Source organism: Semicossyphus pulcher, unplaced genomic scaffold (genome assembly GCF_022749685.1).
Source record: "Semicossyphus pulcher isolate SPU_LCO1_2020_fin unplaced genomic scaffold, fSemPul1.0.p SCAF_3, whole genome shotgun sequence".
Lineage (NCBI taxonomy): Eukaryota > Metazoa > Chordata > Actinopteri > Labriformes > Labridae > Semicossyphus > Semicossyphus pulcher.
In genome coordinates this window covers 32,003,737-32,016,258 of record NW_027211704.1, presented here as the reverse complement: position 1 = coordinate 32,016,258, position 12,522 = coordinate 32,003,737, and the positions used below count along the sequence as shown (strand labels likewise).

The following is a 12,522-nucleotide window of genomic DNA, read 5'->3' as shown; positions in this document are numbered from 1 at the left end:
CTTCCTCCCACAGTCCAAAGACATACTCGTTAGGTTCATTGGCGACTCTAAAATTGCCCGTAGGTGTTAATGTGAGTGTGTCAGCCCTGTGATTGACTGGCGACCTGTCCAGGTGTAATCCGCCTCTCGCCTAATGACAGCTGGGATAGGCTCCAGCCTGCCTGCGACCCTGAACAGGATAAGCAGTATAGAAAATGGATGGATTTATGTTTCATTTTATAGTGGATTGGAAAATGTTGTGACTTATTAGCTGACACCAGGCCCATATTCCTGGGATAATTTAATATTTGCCCCTTAATTTTTCAGCTGGTTTGTAACTAGACATAGACCTTGCCAAAAACACAACTAGTTACAGCTGTTAAAAGCAGAAAAGAAGACAGACAGCGAATATTGACATTAATATGAAAAATTCAGGTTTCAAAATATTCTTGCAAAATTTCCCTTGCAGTGTTTAAAAGGTTTAATGATTAGGGATATACATGGTCCCTTAAATACCCTGTGTTTATGGGGTATAAATGTTGACAGATGTGTTAGAAAAGAAAATACAGATAGAAGCAGTATACAAAATGTATTTGCTCATGCAAATTAATTCTATTTTAAGATCATTTTGAGGAGACACATTTGCAACAATACTAGCATTAGTCATTTCAATTGGTTTCCTTATTAATTTTGTCTCACTATGCAAACTATATATAATTCAATTCCATAAGTAAATAAACCTCCGAATTAATCGTATAAATTTAGACTTCTATAAAGTGTTAAATACGTTTTACTATGTGAAGTGCACAATTCACATTAATCTTTAAAAAGTTTCAGGTGGTTTTAAGGATTAGAGAGAGAGGGCATTTTGTTCCCTGGTTATGCTTGTGCGTGTTTGTGTGTGTTTCTCTTTCATGTACAAATATTTGACCATGCTTTCACATGTTGAGTCAGAATCCAGATGGTTTCAGTGGTCGTATTTCCACATCGAATGTCCATTCATATGCATGTGGCCAGACACTGACAGGCAGCCATGCCTCGTGCCTCGCTCGTTATGCAGTACACATTGTGAGTCCATGTTTTACAACACATGCCCATTCTGCTGTTAGGGTGGCGGTGGTGCTGTGTGTGTGTGCGTGTATGTGTGGATAGGCATCAGATCTGTATAAGCTGCCAACACTTCGGCCCCAGCAACATGCCAAATTTCAAATTAATGGCCTGTCAGTGAATGTGACGAGGCACTGCGCACGCTGGCAGGGGTCGCAGTTTCCAGCCCAGCATGCTAATTGTGTCCTTAATGTACAAAATTAGAGTTTCACTGGCAAAAAAGACACTCATTTACACGTTGTGAGCATCATTGCAGATGTGTTAACTACGTTAAGGAGCAGTTAGCCATGAGTTCATTGAGTGAGCTGGACAGCAGAAACAAACTGAGGCCAAAAGGCTGAGAGACTCTGAAATGTTCAGATATGTTGATGAAAGATAGAAAATAACGTCCCTTTAATAAATGCATTGTCCTCAGTGAATATTTTAGATGTCAGAATGGCAGGCCTTCGAACAATCTGCTCTCCCCATCAAACCCAACTGTCTCCAGTGCCCCTGTTCACTTTGCACATGCCCAGACTGTGAGGATTGGTTCCCAGCCAAGCTCGACTCTCTGTCAAGAGCTGACTGAAGAACACAATTGCCCCACAGTTCCGAGTGTGCAACCTTGTAAATGAAACAGTGTTTTGGCGATGCAAACAGTCCTCTTCTCCAAATTATAACTTTTTTTTTTTAACTGTCTCAATTTGAATGTTTATATAATTCGCTTCAACTTCAATTCGCGGGCTCAGCCTACAGGATTATTGGTCCCATTTATACCTGATTCAACCTCTTGATAATCTCAGGTGAAATCTGGCCTGGGTTTTGGTTGGTACAGATGTTCAGCCCAGACAATCTGGTAATGTGAGAGCTTTTCAGATCCTGTCATGAACCTTCCAACCAGCTAACGGACTCATTGGGGCCAGCTGATGGTTTCAAGCACGTTTGATATTTAGGATTAAAAAACTGGATGGTTGCATTAGTATTTCCAAAGGACCACAAGAAGAAGCAGCTGGTGGTGTTTCCAAGCAACAGTAAACACTGTACTTAAAGGTATAATAAGTAGGATTTTTCCTGCATTTTGTCAACAACACATTCAAACTGGGCCCCTCCTCCTGGGCTCTTTGTCCCCAGAAGCTCACTTTCACTCTCTTGTGCGAGAACACGCCCACCCCGCTGAGCTAACACCGACAGCATAACGGTTACCTTTGTGCTAGCATGCTTACCGCAGGCCAACTGCAGGCTAACCGCAGGCTATCTTTGCGCTAGCATGCTAACCGCAGGCTATATTTGTGCTAGCATGCTAACTGCCAGTGTGCTTATGTTATGTACCGTATGTAGTACACTTAATATTGAGTACCTCATACAACCCCCCTTAAAAAAAACCTTTAATTGGAAATATGTGGTGTTTGTATAGAGCGATGTGTTCTAACCAGTACGCTAAATAATTTGTTTGTAATCTCTTTTAGGATTCAAACTTGAGCTCTGAAGGTTTGAACAATAAGTCTGACCTGACCCCTAACGGCTCCATAGTTTATTGGAGTAATGAGATTCAAGCTATGTATATGTATTTAGTAGGTACTATAATTTCAGTTGTGCAGAATGAAACAATAATCAGTTGGCTGAACAAATGCCCTTCTCTAATTTCCCTCTCCCCTCTCTCTCCCCTCTCTCCTCTCTCTGTCCTTTGCAGAAGCCAGGGATGGACGTTGCTGACGGTTATGTGACGTTTGTGCGACATTCCCAGGACATGCTGCGGGAGAAGGTCAACGAGGAGGTGTACATAGAGAGATTATTTGATGTAAGTAAGCCTCAGCACCTCCGCCTCCATCAGAGGGAGGCTTAGCACTGACAAGGTCTCATTCACTCCACCTGTGATCGCTTGTAGGGAGGAGATTAAGTCACTTCTCTCTGCAGAGTGAACCAAAGTCAAATGATTACAGTCATGTGATAACTGATTGAAATCGTCTCTACATACATGTGAGCTTTAATCTATGGATGGTGCACACACAGCCAGAGCTCTTGGTACTTTTGTCCTTTTCAGACAGCTTTTTAAAGACTGCTTACAATATTTATGACGATACAATTGGAGTTAAGATAATTAAGATAACATTAACAGTAACCTATAGTGGTATAAACAGTAACAACCGTTAAATTAAATATTAAAAATAGGTGCCATTATGGTTTTATGTTTAGTATAGCAAGTTGTAGATATTTCTCTTCTTCTCCTCAGCCAACAACTCGTGCACATTTGTGTCTTTTTGGGTCTTTGCGAGTCACTTTGCGAAGCCGACTGTACTTAAGCATCACTGTCCTTCTTCCTGGCTGACAAACTGTAATCAACTGGAGCTGTAATCAACAGTCCCATGACACTGTTTGCCTCCATTACGAGAGAAGAGGTCAAGCAACACCAAAACAATCAGTAAATCTCTAAGCCTCACTGCTGAGCCTCGACTTAGGTCAAACAAGAAGATTTCTCCCAAAATGTGCTCAAACAGACCCCGCAGTGGGATGAGTTGTATTCTGAGCTCTTGTCTTTCTCTCTGGGTCCTCTGTTTACCTCTTTGTATCATTGTGTCTGTGTGCAGTTTGTGCCGATTTTGAGGAGGAGTAATCCTAAGCGGTGCTCTGTCTTTCTGAGTCAGCAGGAACAGCAACAACAGTTAATCAACTGTAAAAGAGGCACAAAAGATCACTTTGTAATGTGGCTTAGCTCCATGTTTACTCACGGCCACCCACCACAGATTCTGTATACATAATTCAGGACTTACAAACAGGTCGTGTCCCTATTAAAAGAAGCATTCAAACTAAAAGGGTTTGTATGAAGTGGATTAACCTGTGAAAAGACAGCCGGCACATTGCAAGAAACCACCAGCAAATTAACCCTAACCCTAAACCTAACCAGCTCTGGCAAATGTACCCAACACACGAGTGAAACCATACAGCAAGATGAAGCCAAGTTACAGCAGGGAATGTCAATCAGAAAAGGGCATGGCCACCGTGACATCCCCCATTAGACGAGAGGGTAGATATGCATTAGTACATTCCTACCCTGGTTGTCAGGAGGCTGTGGTAGCGACTTGTCACAGGTAGCAACACCCTAAAGCATCCCCTTGTTTATCGACTATTTTACTCTAAAGTGTTAAATTATTTAACAAACTTATGTCATGATGATTCAAAGAAGACTTGAAATGAACAATTGAGTTCATTAAATCATTAGAAAACATTTCAATAAAGGTAATCAATCAGGTGACAAGTAGCATAGCATTATGACCACTGACAGGTCAAGTGAATAATATTGATTATCTCGTTACAATGGCACCTGGCAGTGGGTGGGACGTGTGAGGAACCCTTGGTCCTTGAAGTTAATGTGTTGGAAGCAGGAACAATTGGCAGCTCTTGTGGGGTGTTCCCGGTCTGCAGTGGTCAGTACCTAAAGAGGTCAAAGGAAGGAAAATCTGGTGAACCAGTGACAGGGTCATGGGCAGCCAAGGCTCATTGATCTATGTGGGGAGCGAAGGCTGGCCTGTGGGTCCGATACAATCGAAGAGCTACTGCAGCTCAAATTGCTGAAAAAATGAATGCTGGTTCTGATAGAACAGTGTCAGAGCACACAGAGCATCACAGTTTGTTGTGTATGAGGCCGCATAGCCACAGACCAGTCAGGGTGCCCATGCTGACCCCTGTCCACCAACAAAAGCTCCTACAATGGTGAACATCAGAACTGGACCACAGAGCAATGGAAGGAGGAGGCCTGGTCTGATGAATCACGTTGTCTTTTACATCATGTGGATGTCCGGGTGCGTGTGCGTCTCTTACCTGGGGAATGCATGACACCACGATGCACTATGGGAAGAAGACAAGCCGGTGGAGGCAGTGTGGTGCTTTGGGCAATGCTGGGAAACCTTGGGTCCTGCATTCATGTGGATGTTATTTTGCGTTAACTCATTGGATTGTAAACAGTCAGGTCTGGATCTGTTTTTGATACAAAACACATGTTACAGATTGAGACGTGTGTGTGCCCAGGCTGTAGCACTTCTATTCTCTTCTTTTTATCTCCTTGCTGATAGTGTCCTGTACATTTTGTGTTCCCTACAGAAAATTGTCATCCTGCATCCCTTTAACAAGCCAACCTACTACTCACAATGTAAGTGTAGGCTCTTCCGTTTGGTTGCATCAGTAGCTTCGTAAGGGTCTGACACAGACACAGGCATTAAGGATAACCATATAACAGTAGCTAATCACTCGCTAATGGTCTGGTTTGCTTTTGTAGGTCACATGGAGGCATCAGTATTTAGTAGAGACTGTTTCATAACCAGTTTAAAACTCATTGTAGACATTTTAAGTGCAGTGAAGATATCACTCAGGGACATTATCCGTATGTTATCCTCTGTAACTGATGTAACTGTCACCTCTGCATCCTGACTGAGCGTGCGTGTTAATGGTTGACTCCCTGCAGACTGAACACTGTAGTCTTGCATACAGTCGATCCGTCTGCCTGTGCCATTGTGTTGAGTTGAGGCCTTGAGGTGTAACCCGTCTCCCGTGCTCTCCCTCTCTGTCTGTCCTGACACAAGGTGACAGAGAGGTGTCCGCCGCTCCATGTGTGCTGCTTGTTGCTACATCTTGACCCGCTGCTCGGCCGTGTATCCTCTATTCCTGCGCAGGAGCGCTTCTGCCGGGATGTGTCTCAGCCCGGCTTCTCTTTGTTGTCATTCTGTATCAGTTCTCCCCGCGGCATCACCCAGGCCGATGAAGGTGTCTCTGGCTGCTCTCTGCAGCTCTGTTGTGCTTTTCTTGTCACTCTGCCATTTTTTTATCTTCCCCTCTATCAATTTTTGTCTTTTTTTATCTTGTTAGGGATGGCGACACAAAAGAAGGAATATGGCCTCAAAAGACGACTGTTTTTATGCATCAGGTGTCATTTTCAGTCGCGGGGGCGGGGTTTGATAGCACACAGATGCTTGTTTTTTAGCTACAAGCAGAACAAGGTTTTCACTGTATTTCCTATATATTATTATTCATCATGACTCTGTATGTGTAGACTCTGAAGCAAACAGATTAGTTAAAAGAAAATGTTCATGAACCCCCACAAATTAGAGTGTTACAGGCCACCAGAGCAAATACCCCAGTGTGTGTGTGTGTGTGTGTGTGTGTGTTTGTTGGGGGGGGTGTCGTCTTCTTAAAATAAGGTCAGTATGGACTCCCCCTAATCTTTGCTTTGTTAGGCGGCCCCTCCCCTCCCTTGGTGGGCTGCTGACTTAATTTATTTATCTGTTTTGTCCGTTTCCCCTGGTGAGGATTACAACCTGTGTCCCATACATGCTCACAATAAGGCGGCTCGTTACGTAGAAAGACCGTTTTATGGCCCATTGGTTTAGCTTAGGTCCTTCCCTAAAATAGCATTCCACTATAAATGATTTTAAACAACATACTTTTGGATGTTTAAGACACTTAGTCAAATATTTAAACTTATGAATCATACAAAAAGTCGTCATGGGGAGAGATTAGAGCTTTCCCCAAGTTTGTTTCAAGAATCGCTCAAACACTGAAGCACAAAAATGAAAACAACAAAGAATCATCAGCAAAAATAAACAGCTGCAAAAACAACAAAGTGCTCGGAAAACAATTTTCATCCCTCTCTATAAATCCATTATCTTCTCAAGACATTGTATGCTGTTTTGATGAGCCAGCAGGACTCGTTGCTTTATGCCCGTTGACGAGATTAAATGTTTCCGCGGGCCACATTAAAGAATGAAAGAACATCGAATGTCTGAATGCGATAAAAGTTGAGATTATATTTCAAATCCCATCAACGCATCAAAAGCGTGTTTCATTTCACACATCCCTGCCAAATCTGAAGATGAACAGCAAAGTGCGTCTGGTCCGGTCACTGCCAGCTGAATAGAAAAGAATAGCCCAGAGTGTGACCCTGCCTTTATTCTAATGTAGTTTAACACAGGCTTAGTGAAGACACTTTGCATGCGCCTCGACGTAATTTAGGTTTCTTAAGCATGTTTAGTCTAGTTCCTTCCAGAGAAATAAGCCGTTGGTTGTATGTCATTATAATTGGGGGTTATGACATACATCTATGTTAAGATGCCTTCTAATATCAGCCACAGTAAGCAGATTATTTCACTCTTCCTTCATCATTTCTAAATATGTGTCAGCACTCGATTTGATGTCTGGTATGACAGCAGACGGGCCCATATGTGGGCTCATAATGTTAAACAAACAACAGCGTCTCAAGAAAATGAATCATAATCTGAGACATATTAAAAGTGCTAATACCCATGTTCTGACATAGATTGGCGGGTAGGGGGGCTTGTCGCCTTTTTAACTGATATTTGACCCACTTCTCCGCTCCTTGGGGGGGTGCACGGGGGCTTTCAACTTGTTATGCATGCTCCTTCATGAACACAGAATGTGTTACCTTTCTGTGTTTAAATCAGATTTACTTTATGCTGTTTTACGAGCCACAATCCTGACCTGAAATCCAATCATGGAATTCTTTTATATTACATATTCTGCCGTCGTGGAGATTGCTGTGAAGGCAGGTGTTTGAGGCATCTTGATTAAACTTGTGTGGAAATCCCCCGCAGAGTGGAGGCTGCTGTGAAGTTGCTTGTATTTTGTGACCTGTGGCTGCCTCGGGTCACGTCCATATTAAGTAGATTACATCTGATTGGATCCATACAGAGACAGCCTTCTCTTCCACTGAAAACAGCTTCCAAAAACACTTTACAGAGTGGGGACGTTTTTTTAACTTCTGCTTTGGCATTGAAAATGAGCAAGCACTACATTTCATTTTTTGTCTAATACTACCTTACTGGTGTTGCCATTAATTGAACATATCTTTCGCTTACATCATTATGTACATATTTTGCCTGCATGTCCAGTATGAAGTGGTCCATCTTGGTTTTATGGAGCCAGAAATGACCATATTTGGACAAGAGTGTGAATACCTGTTGGTATATCTCTATCCTAGCTGACAGGTCGCCATGGTAGCAACTTGTTGATAACATAGTAGCTGTGTCCTCCTGCTTGATTGTCTCTTTTATTACCATAGTTTACAAAATTAACATAATGTTTTATGGAAGACCAGTGACTGAGACCATAAACCCATTAGGAGCAAGAGGCTACCTCCACTTCTTATATACGGTCTATGTGAACATACGTTTAAACAAATGGTGGCAGACCTTGTTGACCGGGGTGGTGGATACTTTTTTGAAGGGGACCAGAGCATTTCCTCTAACTGGAAAAGCCTTTGGACCACCCAGGCAGAGCTGGTGGACGTACCGGATGCGTTTAGGGTGGTCATATATATGTGGTGCACGCTAGCCCTAATGCCAACACAACCAAGACACAGGCAGTTTGAAGAAAATTGATACTCAAACCTTTCTGTGTCATGCACTTTAAAATTACATAAGAAATGATTTAAACTCCTGAGGCCCAATGGAATAACAAGAAATGCCTTTATTCCCACTTAATGCCTGATTATGCAATCTGCAGTTTTCTGTATTTGCAGTGCGTCATTTAGGCTGTATGTAAAGTATTATGTCAAATCACCAAAGATGATCTTTTCTTATAATTAATTGCATTTTATTAAGTATCAGAGTTATGTCTTAGCCACCGTACCAAAACGTCCTGAAACACCTGCTGCAGTTTGTCATTTCGTTGGGTAAGAAAAGATTCTGACAGATTTTGCGTATGTTGTTTGGGAGTAGCAAGAATTAATTTGGCGCCCCTGCACCCTCCCTCCCCTCCCCTCCATGGTTTAGGTCTTGAAAGAGTGGCTGAAGAGGCCCAGATTAAGACAGATGTGCTTAAATGATACTGAAGGGGGGACTTAGTGCAGCACAGACTGGGGATCATTGATTAAAAAAAGCCATGTCTTTAGCCTGAGCCAAATCCAGCCCTGCACTGATACACCACACCATCATGCCCCATGACAACCAGCATGCCAGCCAGCAGCAGGGAAAGGAGAACATGAAGACAGAGCGGGGCGGAGATGGCGCTATAAAGCCGCCTCCCCCCTTTCCCCATCCCTCCCCCCCGGGGGCTGGAGTTGCAGATACTGGGATTACACAGGTCAATTATACACTTAATCTGCCTTTGCCTGGAGGGGATTTGGAGCGCGGCTCATTGATTGATTTGAAGTATTTCCGTTGACCTTGGGTAGTTATCAGATTCCCAAGCGTGGCGAAATTGCACTTCTGTGTGACGAAAGTTAAAGCGCTTTTTAATCGCCGCTGCTGCTCCCGTCTCGCTCTGCTTACCAACTGCTGGACGGCTGTGGCGGAGCAGAGCCAGGGCAGAGGTCAGATTGAGCGGCAGATTGAGGGAACTTGTGCGCTGTACTTCTGTCACGGTGGGTGGGTTTGCAGGGGCGGTTGTAGTGGCGACAGAGAAAACCAGCAGCGATGGAGCCGCCGCCATACCATTTGGCTGTCCGGGGACGCTTCACCACTTTGCAGGCTCCGGTCATGAACTGCCTGGCGGCCCAACAGCCAGGCCAAGTGAACAATTTAATCAACACTGAGCTCAGGCAACACGCAAACTTAACTCCCTCAGCATGTCAGACGTCTTATTGTGCTCCAATGAGTTTTTATGAGACGATGGAATTAAGAGGACAGATGTTTTATTTAATGTACCATCACAGAAAAAGTGAAACATATTTATCATTACTGAGAACTTGGATTAAAACTTGACTTAACAAGTAATGAGTTAAAATTCTGAAAATAGAAAGTTCCAAAAAATATTATTAAAGTATAATAAATTGTTGTTTAAATGCAGGGTGATATATTTTTTAATCAGAAGAGGATAGTTTTTTTTGTCAAGGATTTTTTGTTCCTTGTAGTGAAATTATCAAAATTGAAGGTCTGATATTGATACGTCTTAATTTGGGAAATACTTCTGACCGAATTACAACTTTCATCAATCATAAATATTGTGTTTTACATTTGAATGCCTCAGGGTCTCATGATATCCTCCACACGAGGAATTTGAACATATAAAATTGCTGATCACCATTTTCATTGATATTTCAGTGGTTTAGTCGACTTTGTAACACCTGTGCTGTTCCCGGTCAAAAATGAAATGAATGGATAACACTAGATGATGTTCATCCATCAGATAGAAAACATCCCTATTCACACCCACACATCCCCCCACATGAACCACACATGTCAGACTGAACCATGTTTGAACCAGGTGAAGAGGAGACTGAAGGTGAAGCAGAGATAGAGGAGGAGGTCTCAGAAGTGGAAGACAACATTGATGGATTTTGGAATACATTTTCAATGTCTATTCTTTGTATATTCACTGCAGTTAATCATGTTAACCACCAGTCTGAGACATTGTTACAGCTTAAAAAGGTGTTAATGTAAGAGCAGTTAAAACATTTGACGGGGAACACCAAAGTAAGGGAGAAGCGAACACGACAGGAGGGTTAATAGAGAAATGACTAAAGAGCAACAACTGGTGAAACAATTCAACTGTCAGACAAAACTCTCACAAATATAAATGAAAAATACGGCCAGACAACTGAATGTTGTGAAAAAACACAATCACATTCATAAACAATCAGTGGTGATTGGATAACAACCCTGCAAAGTGTGATCAGATCATTTTCTCACTGATGTTTTTCTGATAACCAGCAACAAAACAATCGTTCATTAAACCAACCGACAGTATAGCTGAAGTTTATCTGTAGGATTGCCTTTTTTCAGATCCGTTCATCCTTCCTCCACAACATGACTGCAACACTGCTCCGGTGTCGTCTTGTTTTTCATGCCTGACTCTAATCTCTTTTAGGTTGACGTAAAATAACTATAAAAGGATTACACAACCAATAGGGAGGAAAATAATGGACCTAGTCGCAGGTCACAATAATAAAAAAAGGCCAGCCGAGCGGGATAGGTTAGATCGACTGTGTGTGACTGTTCAAAACACGCTCTGAAAAGGTTTCACTTCCGTTTAATGAAGTCTGTAAGCAGCTTAGAGTCCGTGATAATTACTGAGAGAGAGCATTTTGTGTCCCTGCTTCATTTCTTTGGGCCCTAAATCCTCTGTGAGCATTCCCAGTGCCGTGTTGCCGGGAGGAAACAGCTAAGGCACGATCATCCCGAGAGGAGGGAAATACAAGTTTAATGGAGACTTCTCCTTTGTCAGGTCCCGCTGCTTTTATTGATGAGGGCCGGCGGGGTGAATTGATTGAGGACACACATGTCATCTCTCAGGTCTCTATCACCCTTTCACGGCCCCCCTTCCGCCCCTCTTTCCCTCCGCCTGGTTAAAAAGGGAGGTACGGTGGCATTTGTTTGATTAACTTGTCTGACAAAAGTGACAGCTGCTCACGGGCGTATGTGGATGAGTGGCCCAGTGCCGCTCCCTCTTTGTACATCTGTCAGAGCCGGAGCAGGGCGAGCGGGGTGAAAAGAGACAAATTGGACCCAAAAAGAAGGCCATTCTCCTTCCTCAGACCCCCCTCTGGCGCTCCGCCCCTCTATCCCATTCAGGTGCTCGGCAGGACCCTCAAGTGCTTGCTGGCTTATTCCATTTTCACTCCCCCTATAGAGTTCCCTGAGCCCACAAGTGTTTTAGCCCTCTTTTTCCTTGCCTCAATCCACCCCTAAGCGGCTCTTTGTAAGTAGAATGGCTCACTTTTCTCAGGGCCCGAAGCTGGCGGCTTTTTTTTTCTCTTTTATTGTCCACCACAGAGCTTTTCTGTCGCTCTTTGTATGTTTACTCAATGACTGGTCGCTGACCGTAATTCCAACTGTTTAGTTCCTCACAACATGGCCCCCCCAACCCCCTCCACCCGCCGCTCCCAAATATACACCCATCCCTTCTCCAAACCGGCATGTTTTTATAAAGTTGCTCCTTATTTGAGTCTCTTGTCTGCCGAGCGGACACTTTGGGGAGAAGGAGATGGGTGTTTTGTAAGAGACCCAGATTGCCGGCCTGAAAAGAGACCCAGACGTGAGATAAACATTTACCTTTCTCCAGTGATGCTACGCTCGGGGAATCGCTGCCATCCTGGTTCTTAGCACTTCTTTCTTTTAACCAGCTGCCCGCCTGAAATGCCCACTGAGCCCGTTTTGTTGCTGTCCCAGCTGTGCTCAGGCTGCGGTCAATGGTCAGCCATGGTTCGCCTTTTGTGTTATCAGCACAATCAAAACAGTTTGAGACCTGTGAGCTCGTTGAGCACAGAACTTTACTATAGCCCTACTTTCAGAGCTCCTCTGCTCCTTCCTCCTCCTCTAACATGGCCACTCCTTTGAATGAAAAGACAAGAACAGAGAAAGAGAGAGAGAGTCAGAGGATGACAATATCCCGTGCAAGATGCTGTGCCCCATTGAGTCTCAGTGAAAAGCCTCTTTCTTGTCTGTCCACTCTGAGGATACTTTTGAAAACATGCGTCAAACCCTTCAGACTCGTGTTTTCACATGATTTCTT

General features: G+C 43.4%; 1 protein-coding gene across 12 annotated transcripts in view; it reads left to right on the top strand.

The window, feature by feature from the left end:
* Window positions 1-12,522, top strand: part of cadpsa (Ca2+-dependent activator protein for secretion a) — a 186,166-nt gene that overhangs the window by 152,465 nt on the left and 21,179 nt on the right. For all 12 annotated transcript variants that reach the window (XM_069677542.1, XM_069677539.1, XM_069677541.1 and 9 more), the window contains one exon: window positions 2,756-2,863. In XM_069677542.1, the coding sequence (XP_069533643.1) occupies window positions 2,756-2,863 (108 nt within the window). The remainder of the gene's footprint in view (window positions 1-2,755; window positions 2,864-12,522) is intronic.